At 39.5% G+C, this 22,700-nt stretch overlaps 1 protein-coding gene across 5 annotated transcripts in view; it reads right to left on the bottom strand.

Moving 5' to 3' along the window:
- ACSS3 (acyl-CoA synthetase short chain family member 3) overlaps positions 1-7,826 on the bottom strand; it is a 99,072-nt gene extending 91,246 nt beyond the window's left edge. For 2 of the 5 annotated variants that reach the window (XM_055712061.1, XM_055712060.1), the window contains exon 1: positions 6,972-7,128. Coding sequence is in view for 1 of the 5 variants with exons in the window: in XM_055712057.1 (XP_055568032.1) it covers positions 7,408-7,715 (308 nt within the window). In the remaining 4 variants the exon portion in view is untranslated. Of the gene's footprint in view, positions 1-6,971; positions 7,129-7,407 lie in introns of those variants that run through there. The other 3 variants (XM_055712057.1, XM_055712058.1, XM_055712059.1) reach the window with 3 other exon arrangements.
- Between the last annotated feature and the right edge of the window lie 14,874 nt (positions 7,827-22,700).

Here is a 22,700-nt window from a genome sequence, read left to right as displayed (position 1 = left end):
CTCAGGTGGATTCCATAGACTTGTGCATGTCTAAATGGAACAGCACGTCACAAAACGCTTCCTCCCGGACTGTGGGGACTTCATTCTGCTCCTCCTCATTCCTGTCTTCCTGCTCAGGGGGCTGAGTATCCAGAGGGAACCTGGTCTTGCTATTAAAGACTGAGGCAAAGAAAGCACTAAGCACCTCAGCTTTTTATTCATCCTTTGTGGCAATGCTCCCCACCGCATCTACTAAAAGATGCAGATTATCCTTGGCCCTCCTTTTGTTTTTAATGTATTTTTAAAAACCTTTTTTGTTATCTTTTATGGCAGTGACCAGCCTGAGTTCTAGTTGGGCTTTCGCCTCTCTAATCTTTGCCCTGCATAACCTCACAACATCCTTATAGTTCTCCAGAGCTGCCTGCCCCTTCTTCCAAAGGGGATTAACTCTCCTTTTTTTCCCTGAGTTCCAGCCAAAGCTCTCTGTTCAGCCAGGCATTTTTTGCTAGCCATACTTTGCATCAGTCATTCTGATTTTTATTGCTAAGGTTTCACAGGAAAAGCACACATTCACGTAAAATAATTTGACATTATGAAAATGTTATTACACTACTTTTCATAGGCATGCACACATATCCTTTTTAAGAACAGGTTCAGGACTCAAAATATTCTTATTCATCTCTTCACAATAACAGTTAAGCATACAAGCATCTGTATCTAAATGAAAATGACCCCAACAGTTATATAATCTTGTAAATTTGTCTGGCATTCATAATGCATTTGACATTACTGTGCTTTACACTAGTGATTCAAAATCTCCCGTAAAGCCATGTGAGTCATAGCCTCTTCAACAGTCAGACATTTACAGAAAATTCTCATCTTCTAATTAAAGAAAAACACTTCACAAACTCAGGTTTCATTTGTATTGTCATTTTAAAGAGAAAAAGAAAATACAAGTGCAGCATAATCCTCCATCAAGAAAACACAGAAGGCACCAGACACAAAGATAACTCCACTAACTGAAAGATGACACAGAATCTAAAAATTAAAAGTTCAGGCTGAATAATGCTTTTTGTGGGTTTTTTTTCCTATCTGCACATATCTCTCTACAGCAAAAACAAGAACACCACACAAAAAAAACAGCTGAGAGTTTCCAGAAAGTTCTACGGGAATGCTCTACTTGTTATAAAGTAACTAGAAATAAAGATGACCTAAAGTAACCCACTACTAGTTAAAAAAGTATTTCCTTCTTCACCTTTCCTGTCTAGTAAAGAACTAATATAGTATTATTATATATGTTATTCATATATTCATATGCACAGATGCCATGGGATAGTCTTTATTGTCAAAAAATGGCAATTACTAAATCAAAACCAGTTAGGACACTTAGGATGCCACAATCTTTTATTGCAACTCCATTACAATGCCATTAATAAGGAAACAGTGGGGGACCAGGAAGGTAACAAAAATGTGCTGTACTATAAACCCCTTCCCACAAAAGAACTTATGAACAATAAAGGATTGGGAGTTGTTTCATGTAATACAGAGAAACTCTGTCTTACTGTTACAAAAGTTGTGTAGGATTCAAGTCATCCATTGATTTTATATCAAATTACTGTAGGAAGAGATGAAGAAAGGAACAGGAGAGCGCAGTACCTGGACTACAATGCATAACCACTTAAGAATGGTCAAAAAATAAGCAAGCACAGGAGCTTTGATTCTTCTAAAGATACATGGCAACATTAACACTACTACATAAATTTTTAACAATCACTTGCTAGGAGGTATGTGAAAACGACATGACTGCAGGTTGAAACAAAAAACAAGACTGCCTGGGATAGCGTGATGAGAGCTTTTCTACCCCGCTCAAAAGGAGCAAGGCTCTTACAGGATCAGAGAAGCAGAGATGCACCTACCATGACAACAAGCACAAGACACGCTTCTCTACAGTCACCCAAGGACATGCTCAAATACCTCATTCCAGTTGACAAATAAAAGCTGTCTGGCTTTGAAAAGCTGGCCTGGGCTGCTGCAAACTTCTGTTGATCCAGTGATTCTCAAGATGAATACCTGTGAGGAACTCTGATTTGCCTGAATAAGTTTTAGTTCGAAAGAACCAGCAACATGAAACCAGGACCCAGTCTTGGCATAAGGACATCAGTGAGATGCCACTTAAAACACAGGTCTAGAATCAGAAAGTAAATATTCCAATAGTTTGCAGAAAGATCAGAGGTGGATCTGCAGGATGTTTGTCACAGCTGCCAGTAAATGTTGCCATAATAAGCAGGACCGTAAAATGCTAATCTGTTGCTACCAGACAATTATCTCAATGCAGCTTACCAACTGAATCCAAGTCTGAAGAACATTGTCTTAGGCTGTGTTCCTAATGCTGAGAAATTAATAACATCAACAAATACAGCAGAGGAAAACAAATAAAAAGAGTAAACAGTAACAACTCTAATACATAAAAGAAACTGCATTCAGTTCACTGGCAGTCTCTCTGAAGAGTTCATCTACTGTCCACTGGTGCCAAGGTGGAAAAAAAAATGACAGGTTTATTCCCATCAAAAATCACATCATTTATAATACACATTATATTATATCACACATTATATATATATATAAAAAATACACACACATATATAATATAGATATATATTTTATATAATATATAATACACACACATATATAATATACCTATATATTATATATAATATATAATACACACACATATATAATATACATATATATTATATATAATATATAATACACACACATATATAATATACATATAATACACATTTGATATTATAACACACATTGTTATAATATCAAAACAGCTTGCTTCACAGCAACATTTTAAACCAATATTCTGACAATATCAACCTATCCTTTTGATAAGTCTTTTTTCCTGTCCATGAAAACAGCAGCCTTTCATAATCCACGTTACGCATAACTTCGTTCTAATAAGGCATATCTTTTTAATAATTTGAGTCTGGTTACCCACATTAGGACCCTCTTTAAAGCTGCCTACAACAGTAACCTAGGACTTACTGCCTGTTTATGACTGGGGCTCAGCACCTTCAGTCTCACCGGGGCCCTGAGGTCTTGCAGAGTTTCTGTTGTTTTACAAACAGGAATCTCGTGCATATGTACTTACCTCTTTAATCATACTTTAAAATGACTACTATTAATCTTTTAGGAGTAGAAGTAGAAGAGGGTACAAAAGCGCTGATCTTCTGTTCAAGTTTACTCCTGGCAAGTCAGTTACTTGGGTCTTCCACAGCAGGACTCCTGTTACATACAGCTTAACATCCTCTCTATGGCCTGGGAATTTTTTGTACTGCATTCAGTATTTTCTTCAATGTGACAACAGCCTACTTGTTAGTAATAAAACAAGTACAGTAGTGAAGAAGGCACCACATAATTATGCCTTAATTCACTCAAATATTCAAAAGTTTTGAATTCCCAACATTTTGATTTCCAATATTATCTGCTATCTTAAGAATCAAAGTAGCTGTATTTAAAGACAATATTTAGTCTTCATTCAATGGCTCAGAAGCAAAGATAATTAAGAACAAAAAAAGAAAGTAAAGGCTCTGAATAAAAATGGCATATATGCAAAAGAAAAAACTACATTAAAATTAATTTGCACCACATCTAAAAAAAAAAAAAATTATAGTTAACATCCTTTTATGTCATGCAGGGTATATGTACTTCACCAAGCCAGATTCCCAGGAATCAATTGGATTTTTTAAAAAAAAATTTCTAGATGAAGTGAGAACAGAACCTGTTAGACAAAACCATGACATTATAAGATATTTTGAGATAATATGTTAACTGATCCTGCCACATTTTTAAGTGTAAGCAACACTTGAAGAGCAATCTGTGTAACATTCATAAAGTTCAAAGGGGATTTTACATTGCACTTTTATGACTTAGAGAAAAAACATAACTTGCAAAATTGCCCTCTGCCTGCATGTTAGGAAAAACTGTTTACAGATTCCTAAAAAGATCCTTGCTTTAACCTTTCTAAATGGGATTCCACAGGAATCCAAAATAATTTGTTCAAGAGTTTCACTATCTTTAGCATTAAAACCATTTTTCTTTCTAACATCTAAAATGTACATATCCCTTGTTGCAGTTTAAGACTTTTGAACTCTTCAAAGCAAACTCAAAAGAATATTTTTCCTTCAACTTTGTAGCCAAGTTCTACATGGTTTTAAACTTAGGTCTCATTTTGGCTTCTACAGTAAACAATTTTAATTCCTGTATCCTTTTCTTGACTAATCATGCTTTTTTGCTCTTCTCATTACTTCTGATGTGGGCAAAACCAGATGATGTTTTGCACTATACCAGCCACTGATGCAGATTAGAACAGTCAATGGTACCCAGGATTACTGCTTCAACAAAACAGTCAGGATGGTGACACTGATCACGTACCTTTTGGAAATTATTTTGCATCCCATTGAGAGAATATTGGTATTTCCAATGGCAGAGACTAAAGACAACACACTCACACTAGGGCATGCCGGACATTTCTTCCATGCTCTTACAGTATTTAGAGAAGTCAAAAATTGGCATTTGCCTTATAGCTACATTTTAAATGTTAAACCACCTCCTTCAGCTTCTTCAACCCAAGTAAATGAGACTGGAAAATATATGAAAAGTATCTGTTTCCATAAGTCTCAGGTTTGGCAACCAAAACCAAAGATATTGGGGGGAAAATGGATATTTATTAGTGGACCTAATAGCATGTCTCCAAAATAGGAGATGAAGTCTAACTCATGAAGCACATAAATGAACTTCTTAATACCGTTTTTAAGGTCTCCATAAACTGCTTCCTAAGTAAGCCTAAGATTCAGAACTACATCCTCACCCTGTTAGACCAGCAAGCTATGTTATTCTTGAAAGCCTGGCCTCTTCCTCAGTTATGTTCCGTCCTCTTCGCTTTCTCTTCAGCATGTCCTCTGAAGAGCCTCTTGTATACTCTTTCATATATTCAGCCTTTTCCTCAAAAAACATACCTACCTGTCATCCTGCTGAGCACACTGAATGCTGGTAACTGTCTGGGACTTCAGAGGCATTACAGTGCTACACTAGTATCACATACAGCCTGTTATTACTTAAGGGGAACTTAAATAAAAAAAAAGAAATAAAATTGCATGTCACATCTTAAGACATTAAAGAGGCTTATGCAAACTTGAGTTGCTCAATGTTCTACTATCCACAACAAAGCGACAGACACCTGACACCCAAACAATAATTAGGGCCTGATACTGAGTCTTCAGAGGTTTGCATCTTTGTATAATCCCACAGAATCACAGACTGGTTGAGGTTGGAAGGACTGCTGGAGGGCACCTGATCCAACAGCCCCAGAGGCAACACAAGGACCTCCAAGTATCTCCAAGGATGGAGACCCCACAACAAATTCTGTGCCAGTCAGTGCTCAGTCACCTTCACATTAAAAAGGTGTTTCCTGATGTTCAGAGGGAACCTCCTTACGTGTTTCTGTTTGTGCCCATTGCCTCTGGTTCTGTCACTAGGCACCACTGAAATGAACCTGGCTCTGTCTTCTGTACACCCTCCCTTCAGGTATTTGCCCACATTAATGAGATAATTCCAGCCTGTGGCAATCTGCATTCACAGAGGGAGAAAGATGCAAGTGAGAAGTGAGCCCAGAAAATACCTTGGAAGACAAGCCTCATTTCAGCCCATGAACCTTTATCCAGTTATCCCTGCCATAAGGGCAAATTATTTCCATCTGAGAAGTCACAATGCTTTACAAAGACCTAATCATGTAACTTTCAGCAAGCAACCTCATCATGCTCAGCAAAACAAACCACATTTGTTGACAGAATCTAATAGCAAAACCATGCTCACTAGGGTGTATTATACTCCCATTTCTGAGTTCTTTAAAAGTAATCGTTGTATTGACTTCTTTGTTATTCTACTCAGGAATGCCAGAGCCGGTGACCTTTACTAGTCTTTAATCATAAAATCACAGAATCACTCAGGTTGGAAAAGACTTTTAAGATCATCGAGTCCAACCGTTAACCTAATACTGCCAAGTCCGCCACTAAACCACATTCCCAAGTGCCACATCTACACACCTTTAAAATACCCCCAGGGTACCCCCTCAACCACTTCCCTGGGCAGCCTGTTCCAATGCTTGACAATAAAATGCTTTCGGTGAAGAAATTTTTCCTAATATCCAACCTAAACCTCCCCTGGCACAACTTGAGGCTGTTTCCTCTTGTCCCGTCGCTAGTTATCTGGAAGAAGAGACCGACCCTCACCTGCCTGCAACCTCCTTTCAGGTAGTCATAGAGAGCAAGAATGTCTCCCCTGAGCGTCCTTTTCTCCAGGCTAAAGAACCCCAGTCCCCTCAGCTGCTCCTCACAGAGCTTATTCTCTAGACCCTTCTTTGGACACTTATCATACAGGCAATCCTATCTTCGCTTTTTGAATTGTGCTATGACCTATAAATGGTCAGTGGACCCTATCCATCCATTTTTGGACTTTTGACTGTTACACAGCCCTGCTGACTTAAAAGAGATTTATCTTGGCTGGGTGCTGGTTAATATACAGCTTAACACATATAAACAATTTTCACTAGTAGAGGTGCCAAGCAATAAGATCAGACAACAAGAAAGCAAGCTCCATTCTGCTGGTTCTTTATCTCTTCATTCAGGCAGATTTGAGAATTATTAATATTTTTTAATATATTATCAGAATTATTAGTATTTTTACATTAAAATCAAACCAGAAAAATATAAAAATGCGAAGAAGGTCAATGTACCAAAGATGACCCTCACCCTGTGTTGCCGTTTTTATCCTGTATCAGCTTCTCTTTGAGAAAAGATCAAAGAGCATGATGTAAACTGGCTGAAAAAGAGGCAATGGTGGTCAACACAAAATTTTAACAGGTAAATTATCTTTAAGAAAGTACTGTAAATCCTATCCGGTGATTTATAAGAAGGGTACCATACCCTGTCTTCAGGCAGTTTGCTGTTCATCAGATGGATTTATGTATTACGATGCCAATGCTTTTGCCAAAGATTACCGTAACCACATCCTCTGAATTATGACCTACTGCGTTTCTAAGACTAAACAACTCTGAAAGCTACCGTTTCTGTGTTTTCATAGCTGAAAGTCACCTGTTACAGTGTACGCTAATCCCCCCTCACCCCAACACACTCGTCCACGCTGGTTTTAATCATTAAGCTTAACCAAATATAACCACTGAACTCCTCCATGCTCTGCAGCCATCTCTGTCACCAGCTGCAGCCCGCTGACCCCGAACACGGCCTGGGGCAGCCCTGTGTTAGGCACATGGCCCCCGCACCCGGCACACCCGCAGGCGGCCCTCCCCGCCACGGCTGAGCGGCACCCCCGCGCCCCGGCCCGGCCCCCAGGCGGACTCACCAGGAGGCGCTCCCCGCGCGGCCCTTCTCCAGGGCGCGGGCCCAGGGCTTGTACCACTGGATCTGCTCGGCGGCTGCGCCCCAGACCTTCTCGGGCTCCGCCACGGAGGACCTGAAAACTTGCTCGTACTCGCCCAGCGCCCGGGAGGAGGCGGCGCGGCCGCCGGGCGGCGGGCGGCCAGCGGCGGCGGCCCAGCCCGGGAGCGGGCTGCCCGCGCAGGGCTCCCCCGCCCGCCGCCAGCCGCCGCCCCGGCCCGCCGCCGCCCCAACAAGTTTTGGCAGCGCCGCTAGCCTGCCCAGGAAACCCATCTCCCGTGGGGAGCCGCGCCGGCTTCGTTACGGCTCCAAAAGGCCCTCGGACGGCACAAGACGGCGCGGCCGCGGTTCCCGGCACGGCGGGGCACGGCGGGGCTGCCCCCGCGGCGGGCCGAACCGCCCCCGCCCGGTGCTGCCCACGGAGGCCGGCTCCCCTTGGCCAGGGGGCGCGTAAGCGACTGGGAGCGGGGCGGCGACCGTCGCCTCCGCCCTGGCCGGAGCTGCGGCGAGCAGGGGTGGGCGGGCAGCTGCCGCTGCCGGGCCGCGGGAGGGCCCGGGCGGGCGCCATGTCGCGGCGCCCGGACCTGTCGGCGCTTAGCGGGGACCGACGGCGGAGCGGGGCTGGGAGAGGAAAGACCAAACACCTGAGATTTTTTTGACTTAATGATTTGTGTGACACATGGCCGTAATGCTCCCTAAATATTTATCTTGAAGTACATTCCTGCTTTGAGGAAACATCCCTGTTATAAAATGAGGCATCCTGTTTGTACTAGGAAAGAAAGTTTATTCCTTTTCCCAGAAGACCTCCATCATCCATAGTGGATCTTTTGTTTTGCACATTTTAGCATATGTTTAGAAACCCTTACAGAGTTTCAGTGATAAAGTTTCACAGTATAATGCACAAGGCCGCTAAGGCCAGCTTGAAAGATGTTGATTTGTCGCTTACAGAATTATTTTAGTGCTATAATATGTCTATCCATTACGGGTCTCTCAGGAAATTCTTCCTGTAATCACATTGTAAAAATGCCATACAGCTAAGGGGAACTGCATAGTATGATTTATATTCATGGTTGAGGTAGGCATCTGTTACCCGACTGTTCTTGAATTAGAGCAATAGGAACATAACAATATATATCACGTTACAGGTAAAGGAATAAGAGGATGAGATGAACTAGACTCTTTACCCACTACAGTAGGTTTAAGACATTAAATCAATTTCTTACCCTACCTCAAAAAAACAAGAGGGGTGAAGGATTTGGCCTGTAGACTTCCAAGTTCATCAGAACTTTTAGGTCACCTTCCAAAATCACTAGGAGTCTTTCACCATAAAGATTGGTGGCTACTTCTGTTTCTGAGGTAAATATAAATAACTTTGAGAGTTTCCCATGGCTTGCAGAGGCTGTTTGCGTTGCCCAGTGCTGTATCAACTACCTGTCCCATGCTGAACAGTTCACCTCGCTTTCCTCCCCATTAGTGCCACCATAGAATACAGCCCTGAGTAGCATAATGCTGTTTCCAAAATGTCCAAGTTAAGGATCAAATGGTTATTTCTAAAAGAAGTTAATACCCCCAAAACCTAAAACACCTGAAGGGATAAGTGGACATTTCATGAAAACCTGTTGTGGTTTAACCCCAGCTGGCAACCAAGCACCACTCCACCCCCAGTGTCAGGATGGCAGGAGGAAGAATCAGAAGACACCAGCACCGTAACTCCAAATATATATCCCCCCTCCCTTGTTCTTCCCCAGCTTTATATACTGAGCATGGTATAGGCTATCCCTTTGGCTAATTCGGGTCATCTGTCCTGACTGTTCCCTCCCAGTTTCTTGTGCCCCTCCAGTCTTCTTGCTGGCAGGGCCTAGGAAACTGAAAAGTCCTTGACCTAGGATAAACATTACTTAGCAACGAGTAAAAACACCGGTATGTTTTCAACATTATTCTCACACCAAATCCAAAACACAGCACTGCACCAGATACTGAGAAGAAAATTAACTGCATCTCAGCCAAAACCAGGACACTTCCCTACTGCAAGGTAAAGGCTACAGCAAGCCAACAAAGCAAGAAAATGAAAAATACATTTCTTAAAAAAAAAATAAAAATGTTCTCAAATGTAATAATTTTAGATTATATTTGAGAACACTGCTTTCTCACACACTTTCACTACTGTGACAGGATAATTACTGTCAATAGAGTCCACTAGCCAGAATTTTAAAAATAAATATAGATAGAGGAGCTCACAGAGACTGTAAACACTGCGACACCGTGATAGTCCTGAAATCAGATGCTATTGCTGGATGCCTGGTAGTATTTTATGCATAGTACAAATGTGCCTGAAGAACACAACTTCTGGTCAGGTCACACATAGTTGATCTTAGCATTTTAAAAATATTTTGAGAATTACATCTTTTATTTCCTACCTTTATGATGGCTAGGCTCATTTTGACTTAAAAGAGCCATTCTGACTGAAAATTGTTACAGAAACATGATTAATCTTTTTGATGCCTATTCAGAAATAGGCATCATGCAACCGTAGATTTGAGGGTGTTAACAAGCCCACCATGTGGCTGAATCCAGCGCAATGACCTGAGGCGTGTATCTGGTGGACTTAACGAGAGGTATCAACTTCCTCAGCCCAATTTGTGAAGCCCATTCCCCTCAATCAAATTGTTTGAGATGTATCATGTTCACTCGTGAGGAATAACCCTTCATTAATTGCCTTACAAGCTACTTTGTCTGGATCAGCAACACTTCGATGCCTATCTAGTTAGGAAGGGACCGATAGCAATTGGAAGCAGCAGGCCTCTGGGCAGATAGCAATCTGTTTCTCAGCTGGTACAACATCTCCCTTTTCCCCACTGTGGACAAAACCATCCAGACCAGACTAGCTAAAATACTTACATATGTGTATTCCATAACATGTTAGTTGTAGGCACTAACACTGAAAGAAGTATCCTGAGATTTAAACACCTAGTGGGTTGTGTCTGGTGATGCCTGATATTTCTTGCAGTGTTGAAAGACAGTGCTAACCATTTTTCCAGTGTCCATAGCATGTGTTTAATGTGAAGGCATAAGCATTTGACAAAGGAATTTGCATTGCAACAGTAAACACTCTTGTATTCATTTTGAATACACATCCTACTAGAAAAGAGACCCTAGAGGTGTAAGGGATACAAATGAACTTAATCGGAACATGAAGTACATTAAATTCCTATTTTAGCTAAATCCTAATATTTGTTTCCTGAAGGAATATTTCTAATGAGTACCTGTGAAACATACTTTGTTAATTAAACTCATGACAGCCAATACCGATAGCCAAAAGGGTGAAGAAGGGATTGCTAGTTCTCCCAATTGCATGCTAGTAATTCAAGGTTCACTTACAAATGCCATTATAGCAGACTTCTGAACGGATGAGTTTTCCCTCTAAGGATTTTTTTTTCTTTTTTGCAAAACTTGATGCTCCTGAAATTTGTAGTCACTCACAAAGAAATTTGAAGTAATGTCAAGTGATATCTGTAGCAATTACCCTTGTAGGTGTAGACCTCATTGAAAAACATATGTATGTTTCTAGGCATAGATCTAGCAAAGAAGAAACTGTGACACATGGCCTGGGTACTTCTGCAATAGGAAAATAATTTATCTGAAGCCTTTCTTTCATGTAAAAAAATGTTTTTTTCCACAACTGTATCCTTTAGTGTAAGGCATATGTGTTTGAAGATATATGTACATCGAAAAAAGATTAGCGGCAAAATATTATAAATATCATCTCCTGTATATTAAATATTCTGAGTGCCCTAGTGTGTAAGACTTCCAAACTTTGGTAAGTCAAGTTTCAGTTCAAGTCCTTCTGTAAGCACAAAGTAAAACTGTAGTTAAAGAATTAGTACATATGTTAAATCACTTTGCTATGGTTCTACACCACCTTTTGTCCAACTCTTAAACTGTATGTATCCCAAGAACTGCCAGTCTTGTACAAATACATTTCACAGTCCTGTATACCATTGATGTTTAAAAAATAGAGGTAGTCACAGTTTTCTACAATATTCAATATTGTGCAGAGTTAAGTTCAAGTCAAAATAAACTTTTCCATTTTCCTGAAAGGTGATAGAAGTAGTAGTGGTAACCAGCACCTTCTAAGGTACATAGATAGATATAATTATTCTTGCAGTTTAACATCCAGTCTTAGAATATTAAACATATCACAACTTTACTTGAAATCCACTAAAAATATTTTACAGAATTCAAAATAATTAAATCGAAAAAAATACATATTTTGATAGAAATTTTCAAGGAGATCTTTTGACTGTTTTTAGTGAATATAAAAGATAGCATGGTTTGTTCTAAAATAGTAGGATCTGGTCATAGGGAAAACCAAACCAAAACAAGAAAACAAAAGCAAAACAAACAAAAAAAACCTCACAGAAATAGCTATACTCACTGCTCTTCTTTGTTTCACTGCTGCCTTCCAGCCCAAAGATGCCTTCATGTCAGAGGTCTGAGGTACACTTAGTTTTTGCAGTACTCAGTGATGCAGTGCTGAAACCAACGAGTCCATAGTGGACCACCATGTGTCTGCTGAAGTGCTGGGAATTCATGACCTTCTGTTTATTTCTGTCTTCTGGAAATGAGTGTGTAGTGTGCTAGGAGAAAAATGATGAGAACTTATAAAAATGCTAAAATATCTGTCTCTGCAGGCAGAAGCCACTTTTTACAGACTTCTGGAAAGTGCTGAAATGAAAGTCTGACTCAATCCAGGTGACAATGAGTTAGAGATCCTCTGGGATGAAAATGTGATTTTAGTATCAATTATTACTGACATTATCATTTAAGTCCTCCCTGAGGAGGTCTTACAGTTCAGGACAAACTGTATTTCATACATATATTTCCAGATCTAAGTTCTGTTTCAGAAAGCTTCTTGGACATATGCTGAGCTTTATTCATGCAAGTAGTCTTACTCACATGAGACCCTGGCTAAATCTGAGTCAAATGTTCACACAGCTTTGATAAACCTCTCGGGGACAATGAACTTTCATACTTCTAAGTTCTAAGAAGACTTTGAAAATGTGACAGACAACACCAGACAGATAACAGGGATTTCTTAATTTAAAAAAAAAAAAAAAAACACTAAAAAAACAGCACACCACCTAACAAATCAAGCACATGAAAGCAAAAAAGTTTCATGCAAAAGCAAAATTTATGATACGTTCTTCAGTGTTTACACACTTGAGCAAAAGAGTCCATGGTAAATTTCATGGAGGACACGTACAAATTTAGCTTCTGCTTTGCATTTCTGCTGTTGTGGTTTTAACTTACAAACTTAAAGATGTAATTTTATAAAGACTGACATTGATTTTTAGGTGATCCATGTCCCTGAACTACCCAGCTTCTCAAAATTGCAGATTATTGATTATTTGTCTCTACAGAAGTAAAATCTGCTGTTTTATTCAAAGGTATTCCTAGGTTTTTTATATGCCTCTACCACTGTTTTCCAGACCGCTGCATCAGAACTATCACAGGCACAAGCACTGTTATTACAAAATCTTCAACATATATGTTCTATAGCTTCAATATATATTCTTTGAAGGGGACAAAAGGACTTCAGGCCCTGGCATTCTTATTGATATTCCTTTTGAACTTGATAACAAAAATAACCACGGATTTTGCAGACTTTTTTTTACCCACAAATTTGTCTTTTTCACAGAAGTACAAAAGAGTCAATCTTCATGTTACTGTCACTATTGGCATAAAAATAAAGTCATTTCAAAACTACCTGTTATTTCATTATTTGTTATCAGGAACACTTTCTCAAATTGAGAATACTGCTCAAGAAGTATGAAGTAGTTAGCCATTCCTGGAGGAACTCTGTGCTTAAAAATGGCAATGACACTGAGTCCTATTTTTACCTTCCTTGCCTAACATAAAACAGGAAAGCTATAGTTTTACCCAGACTTGCCTGGGTCTGAGGTACAGAGATTCTGTCTCCTGTCTTGAAGACATTAGGGAGGGTGAGGGGGATTTGACTTGTGTGTAGCTAAAGATGGAAAGAAAAACACATGTGCTTGACATTTTCAAAACAACACCTAAAATCTAGTACTGAGCTGCTTTTGCACTCAAAGCTGGTTTCACATGAGAGCTCTGGGTGCACGAAGAGTGTGGAACTTCCATTGTTGGCTGGGCTAAAGACTCCTAGGACACAGCTAGGAGCACAAAGTTAGTTGGCACAGCTTTAGTACTTGTTGCCTGTCACATCCCTCTGCAAGAAGCTATCAGTCATATTGCAAGGGCAGCAAACTTGCCTAGGGGTATGGCCCATGGCAAATTATGGCTCAGCATATTAACATATATGAAGGGCTTCTTTTTGTATAAATTATATTGGCTTAGTCTGCACCATTTCTGGTTATGTCCCAAAGTTTCATTCTTGCAATCCCATTCTCAACAGTGGTTTGGTTTTGTCCTTGTGACATATTTCATTATCCTTACTCTACTACCTAACTATATTCACTGCATGACAAGAAAAGCTAATGTTCAAACACTGTGGCAATGTGCTCGTTTAGTTCATCTGCAGAATTATCTTGCAAGCAAACAAGAAATTAACACCTAAATAGACCAAGTACAAAGTCAATAGCATATTTCATTACAACTGTAATTTATTGATGCATGTTATATTTTTAAGAATGAAATTTCATCCAGAGCCATGCAGCAAATAATTCTGTGAATTTCTTGAAGGATCTCAGTTTTGAGCGGCTTGGATTGGTGAAGAGTGGATGAAATTTCACAGCAGCTTAGGGAAGAAATAGTAGCTGTCACTCAGTTTGCCCCAAATAACATCAGTAATAATCTCTGGAAATAGCTTTTTCTATCTTGCAAATTAGCTTCTCACAGGATTCTGGAAAAATCTGAATAAGAAAAATAGGCATGAATTCAGGCCCAAGAATCATTATATGAAGTAGAAAAACTCCTCCTGGTAAGCCAGCAGCAAAACTATATGTCCAAATACGTTCAGTTGTACATTCAAGTCCACATTTTTTCACGGCCTCACTCTCTTATGGTGCTGAACTAAGCTGCCAGATATTTACATTTGCACCCTCAGAAATACAATTCCAGAATTGTGTTTCATGGCTATGGGGATTTTAGATTGCAAAGTAGAATTTTAGGTTCACTAAATTTAGAGGCCAAAAGTCATTGATTATAACAGAGAAGAGGCTACATGCCCACCCTCAAGATACTGGTTTTTATTAATTTACAGTCTCTATGGTTATTTATACTAGCATTAAGTGAGTATAGCAGATTCATGGACACTGACCCTACTTTTCACACATCAGGGAGAAATTCAAGGTAAAAGCAGAATCTTCTGCCATCAGATAACCTATTTAAGTAAGCTCTCTGGAACTGGAAAAAGGCAGGAAAACCAATCCCTCTGTCAAACCAGTATCATAGAACAGGAATTCAATGAGGCAGAAATCCAAAATTGAAACCTGGTCATTTGCCTTATCACTGATGTCCTATTTTTCCTTCTCCAAGCACCATGAAGTTTACTCAGAAGTACCTATATGGTTGTGCTTTTTCAGGGTCAAAGGAAGGAATTTGAACGTGCAATATGCATGTTCAAATATTTGCTCACTCCTGTTAAGGGAAAACCGTGAATGACTTCTAGGTATATGTTTTAGTGCACAATATTGGTCTTTCGGGATTTATTTTTCAGTAATAGCTTTAGGGGGCTTATACTCAGTATTTCTGCTCACTGAATTAGTTGGGTTACTTACAAATCTAAAGGACATTCAGCTGGTTCTTGCTCAGTTACCCAGTATATATATTTAGAATTATACAACAGATGTTATTTTACTGTGTAATTTAATAGCAGAGGCTAAATTTCCCATTCATTTTGAAGGTCTGTATCTCTAGTGGGCTCTTCTTAAGCCATGTAGTTGTTATCACAGCATTTGAGAAGACTGAATTCATTAATATTTGTGTGAAATGTTTAGATGTGCATTACAGAGAGCAGCTTAAGCATCCAGTGTGAGCTTGGGAATTTGTTAGAATTTTAGAACCAATTCTTAGACTACACCTGAACAGGTTTTTTTACTGGCTGTCAAACCCCAACAGCCCATTTAAATTGTCATGTCCGTCTATAGTGGTCTGTAGAAACCAGAGTCCAAAGTTTGACTTCTTGGCATCTGGGAATATTAGGCCAGCAAAACCAATGTCCAGCCTTTACAGCTCATGGTGAATATATAGAAAAAAATAATCCCTGAGTAAAAGCTAAGTCCTTACTTTTCAAACAGATTTGGATTTCATCTTGTATAAAAATTTTATATGAAGTCATTAACAGCTGAAAATCATTTTTACATGCAGTTAATTCTTTGATATTTTAAAAAGTCTCTTTACTTGTATAGACCCACCTTGAAGGATAGCTCTCCCTCTATAGAACACTATGATATTTCATACAAAACAAACAAAAAGGCATCCTTGTAAAAATCAGAAAAGCTGGATGGCATCTTCTGTAAAATTAAATTCCCCAAAGTTGACCTATTTTCTTGACAGATCACATATTTAATGAAAAATGAACTAATGTGATTCTATTTTCCCAATAACAGTATTTGCTCCCTTTTTACACCATTTATGGTTTGCTACTAAATGTCATCTTTCCTTTTACTTAAGTATACGTAAATGTGGGGGGAAAAAAGCTAAAAACCTATCTCCTCTCATTCTGGCACTAACATAGACATGACTAGGTAAAACATTATGAATAAAATAGAAAAGCTTGCTGTATTTCTCCTTGCAAACTACACCATAACCCAGTATCACAAAGTTCAGTATTAATATCTATACAAACAATCTAGACCCTGTGAGCCACACAATCTCTGACCAACATGAACTACTCTTTAAACTGTAAGAAAGAACTTGTTATAAAGAGTATGAAACTATTGTGGATATTTTCTGAGTCTAATTTGATCAACCCTTACATTCTATTTCTGGCAATCAAGAGTTTTGAACACTAGCAAAAATGATGAAAACAAAATCATCTCCCCTTCCAAAGCTAACAGCATGCTCTAATATGTTACCTTTTTTAGGACAACTATAGGGTGGTTTTCTGTGCCATTACTACCTAATTTGTTACAGGATTTTACCAGTCTTAAAAACCTTCAGATCCAAGAATCCCCATGTATGGGAAGACATTCCAATCATTTACATTTCTTTACATTTTAGTAACAAAACAGCTTGACTAAGCACAAAGGATAGTAAAATATATGGATGAACTTAAAGAATTAAACTCATTTAAAATAGATTAATCAAAGAAAAAAATACTTTTTCATAAACTCTGTCTGATGCTATGTGGCAGTAACAGTCTTATTTACCTAGCAGCTCCAAACATAAGAACAAAATCACAGTCTCAGTATCAACCAATAGATTTATTTCCAGCCAGCAGATCAAGGATTTGTTAGCGTAAGGAGCAATCCTCTCTGATTTCTGTCTCAATACCTGTAGTGCTAATGAAGCAACAGGCTTGCCTAGACCAAACAGCTGAAAAGCAATCATTGTCCTCAGCTTTACCCCTCAGTAAAAAGGCTCATGATAATTCTGTTGTAATTTCAACTATGATATTTTGAGAAGGGAAAAATCCTTCCTCCTCATACACTGAATTTTTTTGCATACATTTTCAAGGCTTTTAGAATTTTTGCAAAGTTACCTCTAGATCTATTAACATTTTGCAGAAGCATGTTTTAATGAGGAAAAAAGGCTTTGTAATATATAGAATACAAAACAGTGGCAAAATCACAAGCAGTAGTTTTCTTAATAACTTACTTGCATCTTAGCCAAAGGAAGAATTACTCCATTATAATATGTCTTCCCAGATATTGGCCATCAAATTTTGGTTTCTTTCTGCACTTCTACATCAAAAGGATTAGGTAGTGTCACATAGCAATAAAAAAAAAAAAATCAGACTCTAGTATAACTTCAATTTAACAAGCTCCCCTAACTTGAAATGTCATTCTTTGTCACAAACTTGGCAACAAAGCAAAGAGATGCCAGTTCCACTTTCTACATTCCCCTACACCTTTGAACCTAAGACAGAAAGCTCCCTATGACAGAATTGTTTATGATCCAATTTCACCCATTCAGTTATGCAGAACGTCTCTTAATCTTCCATATTTTTTTTCAGCTACCCTGACCTTTTGGGTCTTCTGACAGAGTTCAGTTTTGGCATTATTTTCTTGTTCTCTGATGGCTTAAAACCCTTCTCATTTTCATTGAACTAGTATATACATGATTTAGAGTATTTCATGGTCAAGTCCAAACTGTTTTCTTCTTTCTTGGTTTCTGTGAGCACTTCTGGAGCTCTGACTTTTGATGTATTGCAAATGGTCATCACTGCAGTGTGGAGAAAAATACAAGGGCTTGAATATGCCTCTGAGCACTTTCCTTATATTCAAAATTAGCTGTATATTGAATATGTCAAAATATTGCCATTTGAATGTTAAATGTCAAGATTCTCTTAGATAATAACTGCATTTTGAATGCCTTCATTTAAGAACCATAACCATCTTAATAAATTTATTTTCACAGTAACCCTGTGAGTTACTATGCATTAGAACCACATTTACATTAAAGTAAAATATTAAATACTCCAGTGTTATATGAATATAGCTCCACTAGCCGTTACAATTTTTTTCCCAATTTACAACCATCACAAACTAAAATCAGTCAGGCACTGCTTCTTAGCCAAAATCAAATAGAAGGGCTGATGTCTAAGAAAGCATTTAGTTATGTATTCAAATAAATATTTAGGCAGAATTTCTGCATCTAAATTCAAGAGAGCTATCAAAGAGAGCCCTGAGGAACCATAAACTATGCTACCACATTGCCCAGTATGGTTACTGATGACACGGAACATATGGGATACCTAGATCCTTCTCAAAGGCACTAAGCAACATAAGTTGGGCATCTGAGTTGCTCCCTAACTTCATCTCCTGCTGTATGAGCAAGCAAATCAGATGCAATCCAGGCTGCGGACAATATACCACCTCCTTCTCTTCCACCCTTAACAGCAAACTGTGAGTATTCTTCCGTTACTTGAAAGAACTTTTGCACACATTGATTTTTCAAGAAAAGGTTTGAGAGTCAAAAACCAATGGCAGCCAACCTTGACCTGGGTGCCTAAATTCCAGGAGCAAGAAGGAAGGGGAACTCGGACACAGATTTCTACTCATTATTTTCTTTTGGCTCTCTGTAGGAGGCTGTTCTGTTGTTGTGGTTGTCTGAAGAATGTAAAGATACGTATGAAGGGAAATCTTTGTCAATTAAAGAAACCTGACTTTCTGTGAATCAAAAATAACTGAAGCAGTCCTTCATATGAAGCAGCTGCAGCCTACACCTCCTCTCTCCTGATTGCCATAGCTAACCTGTGCAATGCAATTAGGAGAGTCGGGACAGGAGGAAGAAAAAGTTTCATTTTGTTGTCCAGCGGTAGGACAGTGACTTGGGGATAGGAGCTGGGTTTGCATCCCAGGCTTATCTGTCAGGGTTATTTCACAGAATTACAGAATGGTTGAGGTTGGAAGGGACTTCTGTAGACAAAACTGGTCCAAACCTCCTACTCAGGCAGGGCCACCTGGAATCAGTAGACCAGGACTATGTCCAGATGGCTTTTGAATATCTCCAAAGATGTGCCAGTGCTCAGTCACCTTCACACTAACAAAGTGTTTCCTGATGTTTGGAGGGAACCTCCTGTATTTCAGTTTGTGCCCATTGCCTCATCTCCTGTAACTGGGCACCACTGAAAAGAATCTGGTTCTGTCCTCTATACAATCTTCTTTCAGGTATTTACATACATTGATGAGATCTGCTCTGAGCCTTCTCTTCTTCAGGCTCAACAGCCCCAGCTCTCCCCTTTCCTCAGAGGAGAGATGTTCCAGCCCCTTAATCATCTTAGTGTCTCTTTGTTGGACTCTTTGCAGTATGTCCATGTCTCTTGTACTGAGGAGCCCAAAAGTGAACACAGCACTTCAGATGTGGCCTCACCAGGGCTGAGGAGAGGAGTAGGATCATTTCCCTCGACCTGCTGGCAGCCTAGGACACCACAGCAGCCGTCTTGGCTGTACAGGCACATTGCTGCCTCATGTTCAACTTGGTATCCACCAGGACCCCGAGGTCCTATTCTGCCCAGCTGCATTCCAGCTCAGTGGTCCCCAAAATATACTGGTGCATGGGATTTTTCCTCTCCACGTGCAGAACTATACACTTCCCCTTGTTGAATTTCATAATGTTCCTGTCAGCCCATTTCTCCAGCCTGTTTGAAGTCCCTCCAGATGGCAGCATGACCCTCTGGTATGTCAGCCATTCCTCCTGGTTTAGTGTCATCCATACACTTGCTGACGGTACACTCCGCCCCATCATCCAGACCACTAATGAAGATGTATTAATGCCTGGGGTACCCTGCTAGTTACTGGCCTCCAATTAGACTTTGCATTGCTGCTCACCACCCTCTGGGCTCAGCCACTCATCCAGTTTTCAGTCCACCTCCCTGTCTGCTTATTCAGCCCATTCAGCCATCAACAGCTTGTCTTTTGAGTATGTTACAAGAGACAGTGTCAAAGGCCTTACTGAAGTCCAGGTAGACAATATTGACTGCTAGCCCCTTGTCTACCAGGCCAGTCATTTCATCATAGAATTTATTCAAGTTTTCCAAGCATGACTTCCCATTAGTGAAGCCACGCTGATTACTCCTGATGATTTTCTTGTCCTTGATGTCCCAGGAAATGTTTTCATCACCTTCCCAGAGACGGAGGTGATACTGACCAGCCTGTAGTTCCCTGGGTCCTCCTGCTTGCCCTTTTTAAACATGAGTGACATTTGCTTTCCTCCAGTGTGTGGACACTTCTCCCAGTTACCATGACTGACTGAAGATTATCAAGGGTGACCTCACAGTGGCATCAGCGAGCTCCCTCAGCGCTTGTGGGTGCCTCCCATCAGGGCCCATGGACTTCTATATGTCCAGATCACTTAAGTATTCTCTGACCTGATTGTCTTCCACCAAGGGTACATTCTCCCTGCTACAGATTTTTCCCATGGTCTCTGGTATCTGGGATTCCTGAAGGACAGTCTTGCGGGCAAAGACTGAAACAAAGAAGGCATTTAGCATCTCAGCCCTTTCCATGTAAGCAGGTGCCCTATCTCACTGAGCAATGGTCGCACATTTTCCCTAGTCCTCCTTTTGTCACTTACGTACTTCTAGAATCCCCTCTTGTTGTCTTTGACATCCTTGGATAGATTCAATTACATTTGGGCTTTAGCTTTCCAAAATTCACCCGTGGATGCTCAGACAATGTTTCTGGATCCCTCCCATGTCACCCACCCTTCCTTCTACCCTCTGTATGCTTCCTTTTTTGTGTTTTGAATTTGGCCAGGAGTTTCTTGTTCGTCCAAACAGACCTCCTGGCATTTTTCGGTGCCTTGATGTTTTTTGGGATAGAACTGTCTTGAGCTTGGAGGAGGAGATTTCTGGGTTTATTCTATTTGTTTTATAAAAAGTCCACAAATGGGAAAAGAGAGAAAGCCATTCCTCACTTACTGCCTTGTCCACAAAAGACACACTCATGCACATGAGGGACAGTGCTGGAGGTACTTGGTTCACTTTGCAAATTACACCACCTGCAGCATTTCCCCAGCCCTTAAACAGAGGAATTTCAGACTGCAGGTTTGGACTTAATTGCTTCATCTACCTAAATATCAATTTGGACACCTTAAACCTGTTTTTAAATTTTTTAAACCCCTTATTGTAGTTGCACTTCAGTCTGCTGAACCTGAGGACTTTTATATAGAGGGATGTACATTTAGATGGTCTGTTGAACTAGAACTCTCAACAGCCTTGTAAAAAAAGGTGTACAACACAGTCATGTTAGAATGTGTCCTCATTTATACACAGTACAGCATTTTTATGCCTGTTTTGCATGGGTCTCGATTAAATAAAGCACAAAGCAATAACAAATAAGTCTTCTTTTTTGTTTTTGAACTTGTGATCTAGAGATGATTAATGGCAACTCATTAATCAGGCTGAGTTATTTATTTTGCTCAATTCTAAGACTCACGTTCTAATGAATCCTTTACAAGAAAAACATACTGGTCATGTTATAGCTGTATGTGCTTGAGAGGGCATTTGTGCATGTTGTTGCTTTTTAAGCACCTTTAAATTTACTACTTCTTGTGGTGGACACTTGTGTATTTGTAACAATATTCTGTTCACCCCTTAGATTATTCATGCCTGAGCAGCTAGCCTACTGCAGAAAAAGGTTTAATGAGGTTCAAGGGGATAGCACTGCGAAAACAGGGAAATATAAAACAAGTGCCTGAATACTAATGTAAGCCTCTAGCTAAAAAATATCATCCAAGCCTATGATAATAGACAGTCCTCCCATGATGTACCTCATTTTTTAATAGGATAACCTTATTCTTAATTGTACAGTATCTCCTTACAGAACGTCTTTCTAAATGGACCACACTGTAGCTAAGGATTTCAACAAAGCACACCTTAAAACTGAGATAGTTGCCCTTATCCTGAATTTTTTTACATAGAACAGCTCCACGTATTAGCAGTCTTCTATTTCACATTTGACTTTCAAAGAATTCCTCTGTTTTGTCATGGTGACAATGGACAACTGCCACAGTGAAATCCAATATTGCCATATTCATGTTTGAATTAGACACATTAATCCCATAATTTGTTTGCTTCTATTGTTTTTATTCAGGAAAATGCAGATTTCACTAAGCTACTTATTTCTTTTGGTAAACTATGTTTATTGTTTCTCCCAGTGCTAAATTTATATTTAATCTTCACAACATTTTATCTAACTATTTTTTCACAGAGCTCAATAACTTTTTTTTTTCTCAAAAATGCAAAATCAGAATGTCCTATTTGCCACAAAACTAAAATCTATATATTCACACAGGTGGATTATATTTCCTATTTAATTCCTTCTGTCACTGACCTACAAGGATTTTGAGATTTCTTGAAGTTTGTATTTCTGCTCTCCCCTAGGATTCCTGAAGTCTTCTCTGATCTTGGTAGTGCCACAAAGCATCCTGCAATTGGCTTCTAAAGTTATTATACATGTTAAATACACTATCACAGCAAACTCTTCTGATCCTGCATTATCGCAGGCTCAAAAAATTTTTTGTCACTTCCTCCAGTGTTAATCTGGCCTCTCATCCTGCTGTCTTTGAAATGTAAAGTTTATTTCCACTGACTGCTACACAAAAAACTTC

Source organism: Falco cherrug, chromosome 5 (assembly GCF_023634085.1).
Source record: "Falco cherrug isolate bFalChe1 chromosome 5, bFalChe1.pri, whole genome shotgun sequence".
NCBI classification, from domain to species: Eukaryota; Metazoa; Chordata; class Aves; order Falconiformes; family Falconidae; genus Falco; species Falco cherrug.
This window is presented reverse-complemented; position numbering and strand designations above follow the sequence as displayed.